Source organism: Grammomys surdaster, unplaced genomic scaffold, assembly GCF_004785775.1.
Source record: "Grammomys surdaster isolate TR1022 unplaced genomic scaffold, NIH_TR_1.0 170, whole genome shotgun sequence".
In the NCBI taxonomy this organism is placed as follows: domain Eukaryota; kingdom Metazoa; phylum Chordata; class Mammalia; order Rodentia; family Muridae; genus Grammomys; species Grammomys surdaster.
This window is the reverse complement of record NW_021604618.1, coordinates 23595041-23613135: the sequence shown is the minus strand read 5'-3', so window position 1 is coordinate 23613135 and position 18095 is coordinate 23595041. Positions and strand designations below refer to the sequence as shown.

Here is an 18095-nt window from a genome sequence, read left to right as displayed (position 1 = left end):
TATGGATTGGTAGGCATTCTCAGATGGAAACCCATTTTAATCTGTGTCTAAAATTAGCTGTGGGCTGCTGACATGATTGAAAATGCTTGTCTGTAAAGCGCTTTAACAACCTGAGTTTGCTCCCTGGAGCCCACAGTGACAGGAGAGAACCAACTCCTAAAAGCTGTACTCTGAGTGCCATATGTGTGCACACATGTGTACTCATACATTCCCTCCTCCCACAGGGTAGGACTGGTGGGACACAACCTACTGTCATTTCAGTTTTTTTTTGAAAATTAGGACATTGTATTTTGCAATGGAAATTTCTGTAACATAATTGCTGTTAGTAATATTGATGAGTGCTAATTTTGTAATTCATTTCCTCTGTATGGAACCAGATGAGCCCATGGATACGTCAGTGATACCTGAAGGAGGGGAGCCTTTCCAGAAGCTTCAGGATGATGAAGCAATGGAGATAGAAAAACCCCTTCTCCCATCTCAGCCGCAAGCATCAACACCAGTGTCTCGGAGCACGCCAGTTTTCACTCCTGGCTCACTTCCCATCCCGTCCCAGCCTGAGTTCTCTCATGTGAGTTTTGCAGGAAGAGTTCCCATCTCCTGCTGCTTTTCCTTCCCTTCTTGCGTGGTGGGTCAGGGATGTGTACTTAGGGATGCATAGATTCTAGGCAAGTGATTTGCCACAGAACAACACATCTAGACCAATCTTTTAAAAAGTACTCTAAGCTAGGTGGTAGTGGCAGCACTTGCCTTTAATCCCAGCACTTGGGAGGCAGAGGCAGGCGAATTTCTGAGTTCAAGGCCAGCCTGGTCTACAGAGTAAGTTCCAGGACAGCCAGGGCTACACAGAGAAACCCTGTCTTGAAAAACCAAAACAAACAAACAAACAAACAAAAAAAAACAAACTCATGTTGTAGTGACCCTCAACCATAAAATTATCTTCATTTCTATTTCATGACAGTGATTTTTCTACTGTTATGAATTTTAATGTAAATATCTGATATGCAGGATATCTGATGTGTGACCCTGCGAAAGGATCATGTGACCCCCAGAGGGGTCACAACCCATAGGTTGAGTTCCTCATGCTGGTTGGGGACATTTTCTAAGAAGAGCCTTTTTCTAACTCTCTTACTCATTTTATAGTTTGAATGCCATGGAATTATAGATGATTGGGAATACTTGCCTTTAAAGGTTTGGAAGGTATTTTGCTGTTGTCTTGGAATTTTTGTTGCTTTCATTCAGTAGCATTAAGCCATTCTGATTTTTTGGGCCCTGTGACTTACTTTTTTGTTACTGTTATCCCACAGGATTTTCTCTTTGTTCCAGTATTTGTACTCTGAACCCCCAGATGTTTCTGGATTATATCAGATTGACAGCTGAGCAAACTGTATGATTTCCAGGTTCATCCATGTTACTGCATGGAGCAAAATTTCAGACTATTGTAACTGACACTGTGTTGCGTGTATTAGACATTTACTCTTTAGTTTGTCAGTTGATGAACATTGAATTTGTTTCTCTTTTTTGTCTGTGTGAATCATGCTGCTAAGAAGGTCGATGCACAGACTAGTGTAAGGATGTTTTATTTTTCTTATGCAAAGTGTAGGTGCAGTTGTTGGGGTTTACCATCTATTTTAATCCTCTGAATTACTAACTTCTGAGCCTTTGTTTTTAATTCTTAAGGTCTTTTTTTCCCCTCTGAATATTTTTGTCTTATGTCAGTGTTTCTCCTTAATAAAAATAATTTTGGCAAGTTTTCTCTTTCCCATGAGTCACTCTTGTCAATAGGCTTTAAGATAGTGTGTTTGTTTAAGTGGCGCTAGGGGTGGAGCTGGAGCCTCAAACGTGCTGAGCAGATTCGCAGCCGCTGAGCATCTGGTCTTATTTATTGATTTTTTGAGACAGAGTCTTGCTTTGTAACTCAGGCTAGCCTTGTACTCGTCAGCCTTGGCTTGCTAGCTGCTAGGATTACAGACATGAGTCACCATATCAGTGTTGGGGAGCTAAACCGTCTGGTGAATGAAGTGTACACACCAGTCCTGTTGACTTTCTTCTTCTTTTTTTTTTTTTTTTTGAGTCATATAGTAACTGAGGATGACATGGAACCTCTGATCACACTGCCTCTGGTTGCTGAGTGGTGGAATGTGTTCTTCTATCACACAGTTTTGCTGAGTGTTTTTTTTTGAGACAAGGTCTCACTGTGTAGCTCTGGCTGCCCTAGGACTCACTGTATAGTCTGGCTGCTGCCTCCCAAGTGTGGGGATTAAAGGTGTGTGCCATTACCCTTAGCTTGTTGAGTGGTTTTATTAATTCTAGGGTTAGTCCCAGTCTGTGCATGCTAGGCATGAATTCTTGCAAATGAATTAGGTCTCCTTCATGTTTTGATGTCTTTTACATTTAGTTTGTTCGAGGTATGAGTGTTTTTACACATACAAGTGTGGTCTAATACATTGTGGAGGTCATAGGACAATTTGAATGTATTGGTTCTCTCTTTGTACCTTTTGAGTCTGCGAACCAGTTACCAAGCTTGACAAGCTAGTGCCTTTCCTTCTGTCTTAGTCACTGTTCTACTGCTGTGAAGAGACACCATGACCATGGCAGAAATGATAAGAGAAAGCATTTAACTGGGGGCTTGCTTACAGTTTCAGCAGTTTAGTCCATTATCACCATGGTGGGGAGCATGGCAGCATACTGGAACAGTAGCTGAGAGCTATGTTCTGATCTGCAGTCAGAGAGAAAGATATTGGGCTTGATGAGAACTTTTAAAACCTCAAATCCCACCCCCCAGTGACATACTTCCTTTAAGGCCATACCTCCTAATTCTTCTAATACTTTTAAATAGTGCATGTCCCTGGTGCCTAAGCCGTTGAATATAAAGTCTGTGGGGCCATTCTTACTCATATCACCATACCTACTGAGTCATCTTACTGACCCTTGCTGTTTTTTTTTTAATGTGCATTGTTATTTTTTTAAAAGCTTTATTTATTTATGTATTCACCATTGCTCTCTTCAGACACACCAGAAGAGGGCATCAGACCCCATTGCAGATGGTTGTGAGCCACCATGTGGTTACTGGGAATTGAACTCAGGACCTTTGGAAGAGCAGTCAGTGCTCTTAATCACTGAGCGATCTCTCCAGTTCTGGAGCTTATTGTTTTTTAAATGAGGGCTTTTCCTTATTTGCTGATATTTAAGAGCGAAACACCAGAACTCTGGTTCTGAGGTGATGATTAGACTTCTTGTTCTGAGATTCACTGAATATGATCTGGGGCATTTTGTCAGGTGTGCCCTAGTGTCAGAATCCTGATCATCTTGGGTTGGTCCGATTCCCCAGGAAAGTCTAATCTGCCTGCCTGCTGGGTACAGGGCTGGTTGTTATTGTACAGAAGTCCTTTAAAGGAAAAGTGTGAGGTGAAGGTCATGAGACACAGGGATGGGTTTCCCTTAGTATGTAGGTTTTCTTTAATCCCTCCCTCTGTCTTCAGGATGGTGCTCTCATAACTGTTTCTCTTGTCCTCCTGTCCAGGCTTTGTGCTTTATTTTCTCCTGGGCAGAGGAAGGGCAGGGAAAGAGGATATGGGAGTTGAACTGCTTCTTAAATAGACTTCCAGGCAGTCCTCCTCCTGTTTTTAGCAGCAACTTGACCATCACTTTTAAAATTATCTGATGTTACTGCCAAGTCCTAAGTCCTTTTGGGGGGACATGGTAGAGTGTGGTGGTGTCACCCTGGTAACTTCCTGGCTTTCTCTTATTGGCCTCACAATTACCTTTCACTTGTCTGCCAAGTGGATTGCTACTCTTCCAGAATATGTATGTGTATATGTGTGCATGTATGAATATTATATATGTATGTGTTCATGTGTGTATAACTACATATATATGTAGCTCTTTCTCTTTTTTGAGAATTATGTATGCTAGGAAAAAATGCTTTACCATTGCTTAGCAGGATTTCAGAAATCAAGTAGATGTTGACTCTACCATTCTACTTTGTGAGTTCTCTCAATTTTTTATTATGTATCAAATCCTACATTTTTTTTCAAGATTTATTTCTTTTATTTATATGAGTATACTGTAGCTGTCTTCAGATACAACAGAAGAGGGCATCAGATCCCATTACAGATGGTTGTGAGCCACTATGTGGTTGCTGGGAATTGAACTCGGGACCTCTGGAAGAGCAGTCAGTGCTCTTAACCGCTGAACCATCTTTCCAGCTCCCCAACATGTTATTTTTAAAGGTGGAAAGAGAGAGAGCTGGGGTTGTTCTAACCACCACATGTGCTGTGGTACAGACAGATGCTTAGATGCATGTACTATCCACACACACATAAACACTTATAATAGATGAAAAATAAATAATACAACATCAATTGAAAGCAAAGCATGGAGGCACATGCTTGTAATTGTAGCACTGGATGGTGCAGATGGGAAGAGCAGGTGTTCAAAGTCATCCTGGGCGACATGAGATCCTATTTTAACACTCACCCTACTCCCACCCCCCAAAAAAATAAAAAGTAAAAAGAAAGAAACAGCAATTGTGGCAGCAGGATGACTTGGGTGACAGTGGTATTTGCCTCCAAAGCCTGATAACCTGAGTTTGATCACCAGGAAAACAATCCAGAGAGAATTGACGCATATGTTTATTATTATTATTATTATTATTATTATTATTATTATTATTATTATTTTTGAGACAGGTTCTTACTGTGTATCCTTGGCTATCCTGGATCTCATTATGTAGGCTAGGCTGGCCTTGAACTCATAGAGATCTGTTTGTCTTTTCCTTCCAAGTGCTGAGATTAAATGTGTATGCCTCAGCATAGTGTGCATGGGTGTGTGTATTAATACACTGTAGCCCTCAATGACTTGAGCTCACTATGTAGTTCAGGCTGGCCTGGAATTTACACCAGGCTGCCTGCCTTCGCCTTCCAAGCTCTGGGATTACTGGAATGTTTCAAGGTGCCCAGGGCTTTGTATAAGTTTTCATTTTTTTTGTTGTTGCTGCTTTATTTTTTTGAGACAGGGTTTCTCTGTGTATTCTTGGATGGCCTGGAATTTTCTATATAGACTTCAAAACTCACAGAGATTCTCCTGCCTCTGCCTCAGGAGTGCTGGGGCAGCTTTGTGTTTGCTAGGGAAGCACTCTACCAACTGAGCAAGCCTCAGCAGCCTATACTGAGAATTTTGGGGTCATGTGTTTAATCACAGGAGGGGCTGCCTACTGTGGCTGTATGTTTTGCTTTTTCCCAGCAGTGTGTGAGGATTACAGTTGTTCTGTGTTGGTGCTTAGTTTTGTGAGTGTTTAGAACCTTAGCCATTTTATGGTTCCTTCTTTCTTACTTTTAGACAGATTGTGTGTGTGTGTGTGTGTGTGTGTGTGTGAGAGAGAGAGAGAGAGAGAGAGAGAGAGAGAATGAGAGAATGAGAGAATGAGAGAATGTGAGAATGAGAGAATGAGAGAATGAGAATATCCCTGGCTGTCCTGGAACACACTATATAGATCAGGCTGTCTTCAAACTCTCCAAGATCCTGCCTGCCTTTGCCTCCTGGGCAGTGGGACTAAAGGTGTGCGTTACCACTGCCTGGCTTATTGTGGTTTTAATTACATTTCTCTGCTGACAAATGATCTTCTTTTTTTTTTTTTTTAAAGATTTATTTATTTATTTTATTTATGAGTACACTTTATTTTATTTATGAGTACACTGTCGCTGGCTGTCTTCTGGCTGTCTTCGGACACACCAGAAGACAGCCAGAGAAGAGGGCATCCAATCTCATTACGGATGGTTGTGAGCCACCATGTGGTTGCTGGGATTTGAACTCAGGACCTCTGGAAGAGCAGTCAATGCTCTTAACCACTAAGCCATCTCTCCAGCCCCCGACAAATGATCTTCTAACTTCACATTTTTAAAAATTTATTTTTACTTTATGTGCATTGGCATTATACACATGTATGTCTGGCATTTTGGCTGCAGGTATGTCATGTGAGGTTGTTGGATCCCTTGAAATTGGAGTTAGAGACAATTGTGAGCTGTCATGTGGGTGCTGGCAAATGAACCTAGGTCTTCAGGAAGAGCAGCCAGTGTTCTTAACCACTCTCCAGCCATCTCTTCAGCCCCATCTCTGCATTTTAACATCTGCTTCATGAGTGTTTAGAGTGGTTCAGAGAAGCAGAATGAGTATGGAGTCATACCTTGTGAGATTGGAGATGGTTCTTTAAGTGTATGTCAGGGGTCTATTATATAGTATAGACATAATTTTAATAGTTTGATGGTGAAGTTAAATTTGGATCTTCCTGTTCTTAATAAGTTAGTACTTTAGGTTTTTGTTTTGGATTATGCTTATTCTTTGCTAGGGATTTTATAGGAAAAACACTGAACAGAGTGACTTGTGTAGTTGAAGGCATGTTTGTAAGGTTTGGAGTTCTAGAATTACAGTCCTAGCTAGAGTTCTTTAATTTTTGATGAATTGATTTAGAAATGTAGATGAATCCAAGGGTTAGATATAAGAGACATGATATGGACAGCTGATAGCTTGACTCTTTTTATTCTTCCTTAGGACATTTTCATTCCATCACCAAGTTTGGAAGAACCGTCAAATGATGGGAAGAAAGGTGGAGGTTTGCATAGCTCATCTCTCACTGTTGAGTGTTCGAAGACTTCAGAGAGCGAACCAAAGAATTTCACTGATGACCTTGGGCTCTCCATGACAGGGGAGTCTTGCAAACTGATGCTTTCTACAAGTGAGTATAGTCAGTCCTCAAAGATGGAGAGCTTGGGTTCTCCCAGGACTGAGGAAGAAGGAGAGAATACACAGATTGATGATACTGAACCCTCATCTCCAGTTACCAATTCTAAACTTCCTGCTGAAAGTGAAAATGTCTTGGTGAATCCAGAACAGGACAACCAGGTAGAAATGAGTCAGAATGTAGATAAAACAAAAGAGGATGAAACAGAGGACAGAGGTGATGTTGGTGTTTTAGCTGCTGGCTGTAAAGGCAGAGAAGACGTGGTTGCTGAAGATGTTTGCATCGACCTTACTTGCGATTCTGGGAGTCAGGCAGTTCCTTCTCCAGCTACCCGCTCTGAGGCACTCTCCAGTGTCTTAGATCAGGAGGAGGCTATGGAAATGAAAGAACACCATCCAGAGGAAGGGTTTTCGGGATCTGAAGTAGAAGAAGTCCCTGAGACTCCCAGTGGAAGTCACAGAGAGGAGCCCAAAGAAGAACCGATGGAAAGTATCCCACTGCACCTTTCTCTGACTGAAACTCAGTCTGAGGCGTTGTGTCTTCAGAAGGAAGCCCCCAAAGAGGTATGCCCAGAAGCTATGGAAGTTGAAACCAGTGTGATTAGTATTGACTCTCCCCAGAAGCTGCCAGGACTTGACCAGGAATTAGAACATAAGGATCCAGAAACTTGGGAAGAAGCTACTTCTGAGGACTCCAGTGTTGTTATCGTTGATGTGAAGGAACCCTCTCCTAGAGTTGACATTTCCTGTGAACCTTTGGAGGGAGTGGAGAAGTGCTCAGACTCCCAGTCCTGGGAGGGTGCTACTCCAGAGGAAGAACCATGTGCTGAGAATAGATTAAATACTCCAGAGGAAAAGAGTGTGGAGTGTGATGGAGATACAAAAGCAGAGCCCACAGGAAAGGACTCTGTAGCAGAAGACTCTTCACAACTTCCTCTGCCTTCAGTGAGAGATGAACCTGTCAGGCCCGACCAGGAGATGCAGCAGACCCAAGTTCAAGAGAAAGAGAGCCCAGTGACTGTGGATGAAAAAGTGGCTGATGACAAGCAGCTGGGATCAGAGGGCGCGTGCCAGCAGCTTGAGAAGGCCCCTGCCCGTGCCTCACAAAGTTTCTGTGAAAGTTCTAGTGGTGAGTGGTAACAGATTTCATTTGGAGCTATCCAGCTAGGTTCCTATCTGGAAAGGGAGGAGGAGAGCCCACATACTGTGTCAGGACTCAGTGTGAGCTTGAAGGAACAGTATTTGGGAAATTTTGAGATTAGGGGTTCTAGTTTTCTTCCATAGTTGTAATTATTTGTATGACCAGAGCTCATTTGAGGTTATCAGCACCCGTAGCTCAAGAGTAGTCGATAGGGCTGGAGAGATGGCTCAGTGGTTAAGAGCACTGACTGCTCTTCCAGAGGTCCTGAGTTCAAATCCCAGCAACCACATGGTGGCTCACAACCATCTGTAATGAGATTGGATGCCCTCTTCTGGTGTGTCCGAAGACAGCTACAGTGTACTCATAAATAAAATAAATAAATAAATCTTAAAAAAAAAAAAAAAGAGTAGTCGATACATGAAATTAGGAATTGTACAAGTTATTTTCTTCTGCTTACTTACATCCTTCCCCTGAGGCCCCCACCCCACTCATGACAACTAGGCAGGTGTCACCAGTGAGTGGTTCCCCCTCATCTGTCTGTCTCCATCCATCCATCCATCCATCCATCGATCCATCCATCTACCTCCCCCCCAGCCCCCGTCTTTTTTGGTTCAAGGTTTCATTTTTATGATCCAGACTGGCCTCACATTCTCTTTTTTTCCTGATATTTAATAACTTTATTTTAAAACAATGTTTTAAATTTATTTTCTGAAAATTCTATACATTTGAACAGTATATTTTGATTATATTCATTTACCATTACCTCCTTCCAGTTGCCTCCTGGTGCTTCTGATCCCATCACCCTCCCAATTCCATGTTCTCCTTCACTGGCTCGTTATTAAAACTCAGCCCCTTGAGTCTTACCTGGGCTGTTCATTGTGCACGGCTGTTGGGCCGTCCCCTGGGGTATGGTAACCTCCTAGTAGCTATAGCTGCAAAGGAGATCTCTCCCTAAGCATCATCAACTACTAATAGCCTCTTCCCCGTTTGTGCTAGAGTTTTGACTGGCTTGATCTGTGCGGGTCCCGTGCAGGCAGTCCTAGGTGCTGTGTGTTGCTGTGTGCAGCAACGATGCAAGTCAGCGTTTCACAGCTCCGCCCTCACCCACCAACTCTCACTCTTCCTGCCTGTTCTTTTGCAGTGTCCTCTAAGCCGTCATGGAGATAGATGATTCATCCTCAGCTGAGCCCTCATGGCCACTTCTCCTTGTAACTTGGTAGATAGGAGTCTCTGTAGTAACTGCTGTCCACTGCAAAAAGACGCTTTTTGACCAAAATTGAGAGCAACATAAGTCTATATGTATAAACATAACTATTTAGAAGACATGTTGACAGTTTGACAATCCAACATAACAGCAAGAGGTTCCCAGCTGTGGCCTTTGATCTCCTGGGCTTTTGACAAGTTTGAAGAACCATGTTTTCTTATCTCTGTATCTCAGGTCCTGAGATTATAGGTATATGTCACTATGCCTGGCAGGAATACCTTTTAGCTATTTTTTATAGTTGTGTGTAAGCAAAAGAATACTCTAAAATATTGAGATATTAGTTATAATAATAGTATTTTTTATGAATTAACAGATTATTCTGTTAGTTGCCAGAATGAACTATTTTTTTCTCATAGACTCTGTCTTATTAAAATATATTTTGCTAATATTCATCTGGATTATTAAAAATGCTGGAAAATGACTTTATTTCCTTCCCCCTCCCCTCTCTGTTTACCTCTCTGCCCTGTCCTTCCTCTCCCCAACTCCTCTGCTCCCTTTCATGTCCCTCCTGCCCATCCTCTTCCTCTCCCTCCTCACCTCTTCCTCTCCCTCTTTTCTTTCCACTTCTTTCCTTTGGTTTCTCCTTCCTTCTTCCTTTCTCTCATCTTCTTTGCTCTTCTTTTTCCCCTCTCTTTCCATTTTGTTGAGAAGTACAGTAGTTGCTCCATGCAGCAGGGAGGCATCCTAAAAACGGGTTCCTTCCTTTTCTTCTTTAAAAGTGATTCTTTTTTAGGTTTTGGGGATGTAGTTTGATGGTGGAATCTTCATTTCAGTATTTGAAAAAAGTTATTTTATGTGATTTCAAGTCAGCCTGGTTTATAGGGAATTCCAAGACAGCCAAGGCTGCACAGAGAGAGAAACTCTGTCTTGAAAAGCAACAATAATAACAAAAACAAAGCAAAAAAGAGGAATTAAAAATGGGGTCTCGAGAGATGGTTCAGTGGTTGAGAGTCCTTACTGTTCTTCCAGAGGGTCAGAGTTTGGTTGCCAGCACCTACTTTGAATCACTCAAAATCCCTTATAACTCCACCTTCAGGGGATCTGATACCCTCTTCTGACCCCCACAGGCAACAGACCCTGCACATGGTGCACAGACATGAGGCACAGTACACAGAGAAATAAAAATAAATAAAATAAAAGATTTGGGTGTTTTAGTTAAGGATAGGCCTGATTAGTTTATGCTGTAGACTCTCTATGAAAAAGCCTCTGAGACTAAGACTGCCCAGTGTCCAGCTCAAAAGAAACAATAGGCCTGCCAGCCTCAGGGCGCCTGGAGTCTACACCTACGCCTGGGTACAAGAGTTAAAAATAAATACTTGTTAAAAAAAAGAAAAGTTTTATTTAGAAATTAGGACATGAAGAATAATAGTTTTTGAGTCAGAGAATTAGTCTAAAAGAAGAATGTTATAAAAGAAAAACTATTACGTATTTAAAATATAGTTTATGGGTTGGGGGGTGTAGCTCATTTGTAGGGAGCTTGCTTTGATTTCCTAAGGCCTAGGTCTGAAGCTGTCTTAGGGTTTCCATTGCTGTGAACTGACACCATGACCAAGGCAACTTTTATAATGAAAAACATTTAATTGGGTCCGGCTTATAGTCTAAGAGGTTCAGTCTGTTATCGTCATGGCAGGAAGCATAGCAGCATGCAAGTAGAAATGATGCTGGAGGAGTTGAGAGTTCTACATTTTGATCCCCAGGCAGTCAGAAGAGACTGTTCTGCAGGCAGCCAGGAAGAGACTGGCATTCTACACTGAGCAGAGCTTAAGCCTGGGAGACTTCAAAGCCCACCCCCACAGTGACATACCCCCACCAACAAGGCCATACCTCCTAGTAGTTCCACTCTCTCTGGCCCAAGAATTCAAATACCTGAGTCTGGGGGGACCAAACCAATTCAAACCACCACAGATCCCTTCACTGCAAAAACAAACTAGCACAAAGTACAGTCGTTTAGTTCCTAAAACTTAGGGGGATTAAACTTAGAGAAGTGTGGAGAGGTGATGATTGTTCAGTTTAAAAAGAATGAGGGCTAGGAATGTAGTTCATTTGGTAGAGCCTACCCAGCAAGATGAAGCCCTGGGTTCTGTTTCCAGCACTGAATAAATTTGGTGTGGTGGCTACACCTGGAATCCCAGCATCTAGGAGGTAGGCACAGGAAGATCAGAAAGCCAAGGTCGTTCTTGGCTACAGAGGTAGTTTGAGTTCAGCCTGGGCTACATGAGACTCTGTCTCAAAAATTAAATAACGGGCAGGTGAGATGGGTAAAGGTGCCTACATCCAAGTCTGACAATCTGAATTCCATTCCAAGGACCCACTGGTAATAGGAAAGAACCGAGTTCCCAGAAATTATTCTCTGCCTTCCACATGTGTGCCATGACACACTCAAGGCAACCCCTTTCCCCCAGTTATGCACACAATAAATAAATGAAATGTATTATAAGATTTTAATAAAGCAAGCAAGCGAGTGAGCCATCCTGGACTATGTGAGACCTTGTCTCAAAAATAAACACGCAAACAGAATAAGGGGTATCAAGGGGGTGATTTGGGGCTGCATGTGGGGTGGGGCTTAGAGTTGGAGTACTTGACAAGTATATTTAAGACACGAATGTTTGATATCTAGCACTGCAAAACATGCAGTGAAAACAAATAATGGAGTCTCAGCTTTTTGTTTTCTTTTTGAGACTGGGTCTCTCTATGTAGTTCTGGCTCTCCTGGAATTCACTATGTAGACTAGGCAGGCCATAAACTCAGTTCATTAGGTTTCTTACCAAAATTAGGACACTTATATTTTTCATTTAAATATATTTTCTTTTTCTTTTTTTTTTTTCTGTTTCCTCTCCTCTATGTATATGTCTGTCTGTCTTTCTCTCTGTCTCTCTCTCTCTCTGCCTCTCTCTCTCTGTCTCTGTCTCTGCCTCTCTCTCTCTCTCTCTCTCTCTCTCGCTCTCTTGCTCTCTCGCTCTCTCGCTTTCTCTCTTTTTTGCTCTCGCTTTTTGGCTCTGTGTGTGTGTGTGCTCTTGCATGTGTGTGTATGAATGACAGGTTATCTTTATAGCCCCCAAAGCAGTTCTGCTCTTGGCTTCAGTTATAGATCTGTCTACCTGGTGTGTAGACTTTTTGTTTTTAAAAAACAAAAACAGAGTCTCTTCTAGCCCTACCTGGCCTTGAACTTTATGTAGCTGAGGTGGACACTGGACTTTTGGTCCCCTTGTCCCTACTTCCCAATGTTGATCTCTGTGTGCATTGAACAGGTCATGTGCCAGGCAAGCACTTGACCTCTGGCCTACAGCCCAGCTCTAACAGTTGAAGTATGAAAAACACTCGAGTTGTTCAAGAGAGGGAAAGGAGCTAGTCTAAATACCTCCACTGATGGTCTCTGATCACTGTTAACAGTTTGGCAGCTTCTTCACACACCTGCCTGTGGAGGATGTCTAACAAGGCGGTACTCGAAAGCTTAGTTAGCAACAGGTTCCTGCAGCTGATGATGTGAAAAGGCTTAACTTCATTCTTCTTATTTTTGTTTTTTTTTTTTTCTTTTAGAGTCAGAGTTTTATTATTTAGTTAGGTCTGGTTGGCCCATTATTTAACTCTGTAGCCCAGGCTAGCCTTGAACTTAGGACAGTCTTCATGCCTAAGCTTCCTGAGTGCTGGGATAACAGCATGGCCCACTTTACTCTGCCTTATCTTTTTGTTAGATGGCTTTTCATCAGTTGTAAGATGTGAACAGTTCTTTTAAGTACACATGAAGACCATTGCTGCTTTACAGCATAGCACTTTAGGAGAGGTCTTCCTTGTATTGATTTTTTTAAGACAGGGCTTTTGAATTTCAGACTTGTTCTACCTCACTAGCTTTCTTCTATTTTTGGTAGTGCTTTTGTCTTCTTTGATAAGCTATCTCTGTTTCTGTCATTTATGAAATTCTCAAGAAAAAAAATTAAAACTTTAATACTAATTGAATATTTTTTAGGGTGAGTGTGGCGGCTCCTAGCTATAGCTAACACTTGGAAGGCAGAGACAGGAGGATCAATGCATGTTGAAGGTTATCCTGATTTACATACTGACTTCCAGGCCAGGGTGGGCTGCCTGTGAGACCCTGCCTCAACCCCCTCCTAACCATAAAGAGTTTTAAGTAATGAGTCCTGTGAGTTTCTTAGTAATAAGACCAAATTTTTTACACAGGTGTTTTGATAACTGGTGTTGTTGTCTTTTGCCTCTTTATTGTATCTTTATTGATAGCCTGATATGCAATAGGGTAGCCTATGATAATCTGGTAAAGAAGAAAAGATTTGAAAATTTAAATAATGGCCTAGATATGAGAGAACTAAAATGTGGAAAATTCTGGTTAACTTAAATGTGTTTTACAGAATTTGGTGATAATCTAACTGTATTAGTGGTGATTCAGATGGCTAGTAAGCACAGAGAAATGGAAAAGCATTTGGAGGACATTGAACATGAATAATTAAGAAAGACACTGGAAACAGTTAACTGCATGCTTACTGAAGAGTTAGGATTTAATTTTTTTTTGATTTATTTTATGTGTATGAGTGTTTTGCCTACATGTACATATGTGTACCATGTGCATGCCTGGTACTCACTGAAGTCAAAGAAGTTATCAGATCCCTTAGAGCTGGGGTTATGGATAGTTATGAGCCACCATGTTGGTTCTTGGAACAAAATCTGAGTCCTCTGCAAGGTCCTCTTAACTGCTGAGTCATGCCTCTAGCCCAAAGAGCTTGGAGTTTTCTTGTATTGAAGAACTCACAGGATTCTGACTAGAAGCCAGCATTTTCAAATCCGTGGGGTCTAGCAGCTTCTCTCTGGTTACGCTGTCCTAAGAATTGGGGGCTGGTGAGAGAAGCTGAGGAGATGGTTGGTAGGCTGTATAGTCCAAGGTCAGGGACATTGAAGACTGGATAGAGGCTGCCGCAGTGCTGTCCCTGGGGGCCTGGAAGATGCTTCAACTCTCTGTTAAGTTATATTGATGAAATCAGATAGTCTTAAACTATTTGTAATACATTTTACCTAGTATTTTGCAAAGGAATCTTGTACCAAGAAGCAACAATTTCCATTAATAAGATGTTTACATGTTACACATGCATGTTCATTTGTCTGCCTGCTTCTGCCCTTTATGTGCTGGGAGTGAATGTGTGAGCTGCCACACCTGGCTGAAACATACTTTTATGTCTTCAAAAATTTTTAGCGTTTGTAATCATTTAATAGCACCCAGCTAGATATGCACACTGAGGATGCTCCTTAGGGATTTGCCAGGGGACAGAGACTGAGCTTTGAGTGTTGCCACTCTGCTTACCATCTATAATGCGTGCTATTCAGTACAGCTGAAGGAAAGCCTCAGATTTGGCTGTTAGCATCAAAGACCAATTTGAAGTCCTTTTTGGCCTATGTGATTTTGTCACCTTTCAGAGAGGACCATATGTCAGACTTTGCTTTGGAAATCTTGGAGAATGCAATGCTAGGTAGCACTTACCAAATGATGCCTTTCTAGACTCAACAGTGTCCAGATCCATGTTACTAAGTGTGTCTAGATACAGTATTTGGGAAGCAGTCCTCTTCTTTTGTGCCTCTGGTGGTGTTCTTTTTATCAGTGCTGCTATTAATGGCTGGGGAGCGGCTGTCTTTCTAGCAGGAGGGATCTGGTTTGGATGGCTGTGTTGCCGATAGGACTAAGAAATTGGGAAAAGAGCACCTGAGGTTTTTTTTTTTTTTTTGTAGTTTCTCATTTTTGTGTAATGTGTGATTTGTGTTTTTTCAATTGTGTTTTCATTTTTGTTTGTTTATTTCAGAAACCCCATTTCATTTCACTTTGCCTAAAGAAGGTGATATTATCCCACCATTGACTGGCGCAACCCCACCTCTTATTGGGCACCTAAAATTGGAGCCCAAGAGACATAGTACTCCTATTGGTGAGTGATTAAAAACAAAGATATTTAAGGCATTAAAATAAAAGCTACTTAAAGACTTTCTAAGATGCCATTCTTTATGCAAGTGGTACTTTTCTATCTGAGGAGTTGGCCTGACTGAGAGGGCTGATGTTTGGTTTGGAGGGGCAGGGTCTGACTGACCTCACTGCCAAGAGATGAGAGGAGGTGAGATGATGGAGAGAGAAGGTGGAGGGAAGGAGGGAAGAGCGTCAAGTCTGTCTTATCACTGCCGAACTGGAACTAAGCTGGGATATGGAACTGTTTGGCAAGAAAGAGACAAGGAGTGTGGAGAAGTGTTGTCCTCAGTGTGCTTGCCTGATCAAGCTGCTGCTGCACAGGGCAAGAAAACTTAGGTCCTCCTCTGTCCTTGGAGCAGCGGGTGGATGTCTATATTAACCTATTTGTTTTCTCTAGTCAGTGCTGGGAGGTAACAGTCATGCCGCCTGGAGTCTCCTGTTTCCTATGCCTGATGCTGGCAGATGTGGGTTGGCTGAGGGCTCATGCAGCATCCTTTGTCCAGATGCAGAAGTGGAACTGAATCCTCTTAAGACCAGGTGTCAATACTAGTTGGTAGTTGTTGATACTTAAACACAGGATCTATCCTAGGGACCCTCTTTAATCTTGCAGAGTGGTGGAGTCAAACAGGCAAATTGATCATTTCAAATTGCTGTTTTCCATGTTTGTATTTTAGTGTTCTTTCTTTCTTCCTCCCTGCCTCCTTCCTTTCAGGGATTAGCAACTATCCAGAAAGCACCATAGCAACCAGTGACGTCATGTCTGAAAGCATGGTGGAGATGAATGATCCTCTGCTTGGAAATGGAAAGCGGGATTCTGAGTCTGCCCCGGAGATGGAAGGAAAGCTGTCTCTGAAAGTGAGACTGCTTAGTCCCGAGGCAGAGGCAGAGGCCAGTGAAGAGTCTCTGCAGTTCAGCCTGGAAAGTAAGTTTCATGTTTTTATTTGGTAACTAGTTACTCCAGGTTGTCCACATCAGGGGACTCACAAATGCCTGTGGATAGGACACCTCTGTGGCACTTGCACGCATGAGCACACATCCCACCCCCCCAAGCCCCATACACATAATTTAAATAAAGAATCTAGAGTAGAAAACGTAGGATTGTGGATTTACACTGTAAACTTATGTGGACACTTTTTCAAATGAATACAAGATGTTTGGTTACAATAAAAAGAGGATGTCAGATGCCCTGGGACTGGTGTTACAGATGACTGTGAGTTGTCGTGTGGGTGCTGGAATCAAATCTGGGTCCTAGGAAGGAATAGGTGCTCTTAACTGCTGAAACTCTCCAGATACCTCCACCCCAAGCCCCCAAATAATTCTTATAAAAGAGCTTGTAAAAAACCAGAGAGGGAGAACTCAGAAAGCAGGAGTAAGCCTGTGAGGGGGAAAGTTACAAGAAAATGACAGTGTCAGATTGTAGGAGCTGAGGTCCAGTAGGATAGGTCAGACAGGGTTTGTTTGAGGAATAGGAGCCGTGCAAACATAGGTCTTAGCGTGGACCAGAGAGAAGACTACACCATTTATCTCATCCTTGTGCTGTTTCCTCAAGGCTGCCAGTTGTCTGTAGTCTTCTCTCTGGTTCAAGCTAAAAGCCTCATGTTAGTAAACTGTCACTGAGAAGCTGGTTCTGGAAGTGGAGTTACTAGAGCAAGAACAAGCTTGTTTATCTCATTGTCTTCTAAAACTACCTGTCCTACTTGGGAGGCAGACGGATCTTTGAGTTTGAGGCAAGCCTGGTCTACAGAGTAAGTTTCAGGACAGCCAGGGTTACATAGAAAGACCCTGTCTCAAAAAAACAAGCAAAACCCTGAATACCCTGTTCTGGGACAGGATAGCATCCTAAGTATATAAAAGGGAGAGAATATCAGGCAGCTAAGGGTGTTATAGACATTGCAGCCTTAGAAATAGCTAGAAGGCAAGGTCACCATTGCTCATCCCATAGTATGTGATTGCCTGCAGTGGGAATGAGAAGAAGCAAGCTTGTCAAGGAGAGAGGCTGTGCTCTCTCAGGGGTCTCAGTGGAGACCCTAGTTAGCTGTGTCTGTGGGACTGTCCCCATTTATTTCTGCTGGATGTTTTCAGCACCTGATCGGATGATGTTTTTCTATCTGCTGCTATTCAGGGTTTTTTCTTTTTCTTGCTGTATACTTAGTAAACTCACTCATTTGAAACTGAAGACATGACTGTTACAGATCATTCCCCAGACCAGATGGAACATAGGGCTTATTGATTTGAACCTAGAATGTTAATGAGAATTAAAGTATTACATGATTTCACCCTTACTGTTGTTTTGGGGATGAAATAAGAGCTTACCCAGAGAGAGTCTGAGAAAGGGGCTGGTGGTGGCCTACCTCAAGTTCTCAGCACAAAGGAGACTTACTTCCCCCAGAGAGACAATGGACAAGCAATAAGAGACAAAGGATGCAGGGGAAGAGAAGAGGAAGGAATGTTTGTCTCCATGGGGACAAAAGGACTGCCTCTGGATAGAGAGGAGACAGACTGACCCATAGGGTAATGGTGGTCTATAAAAGTAAAAGGGGAAGCCCCATGTGAGGATAAGGTGTTTAATTTTAACTGGGCATATTAATTAGGTTAGTCAAAGGGGGCTTTTGGTTTCTGGACTTCAATACTTTAATAGCTGGACCATGGTAGTCAGCCTCAAGAGGAGGAAGTAGCCAAATAAGGGAGTAGACCATGGTGGCTAGCTTTAGGAATGGAATCTAATGGGTTTTTAGCATGGAAGGGAGGATAGGGGAGAAGGGCAAGGCCTGTCAGAGCCGTGTTTGCCATGCTTGGACTGGCTAGGGTGCCTTCAATATGCTGATAGTGGTGTTTGGGAGTCTTGAACAGGAGGACCTCAGATTCAGGGCCATGCTGAGCTGAGAAAAGGTTGTAAGAGGGAGAGAGAGGTGAGAGAACAGGTGGGAACATGTTAGCACTGAACTCAATTTGACCTTTAGATGGGAATTGTTCCTGAGAGACCAAGAAGGAGCTAAACTAAG

At 42.4% G+C, this 18095-nt stretch overlaps 1 protein-coding gene across 2 annotated transcripts in view; it reads left to right on the top strand.

The window, feature by feature from the left end:
- Positions 1–18095, top strand: part of Tp53bp1 (tumor protein p53 binding protein 1) — a 73515-nt gene that overhangs the window by 25030 nt on the left and 30390 nt on the right. The window contains exons 10-13 of one of the 2 annotated variants that reach the window (XM_028766928.1): positions 378–568; positions 6547–7864; positions 14939–15058; positions 15806–16015. In XM_028766928.1, the coding sequence (XP_028622761.1) occupies positions 378–568; positions 6547–7864; positions 14939–15058; positions 15806–16015 (1839 nt within the window). Of the gene's footprint in view, positions 1–377; positions 569–6546; positions 7865–14938; positions 15059–15526; positions 15631–15805; positions 16016–18095 lie in introns of those variants that run through there. The other variant, XM_028766929.1, reaches the window with a different exon arrangement.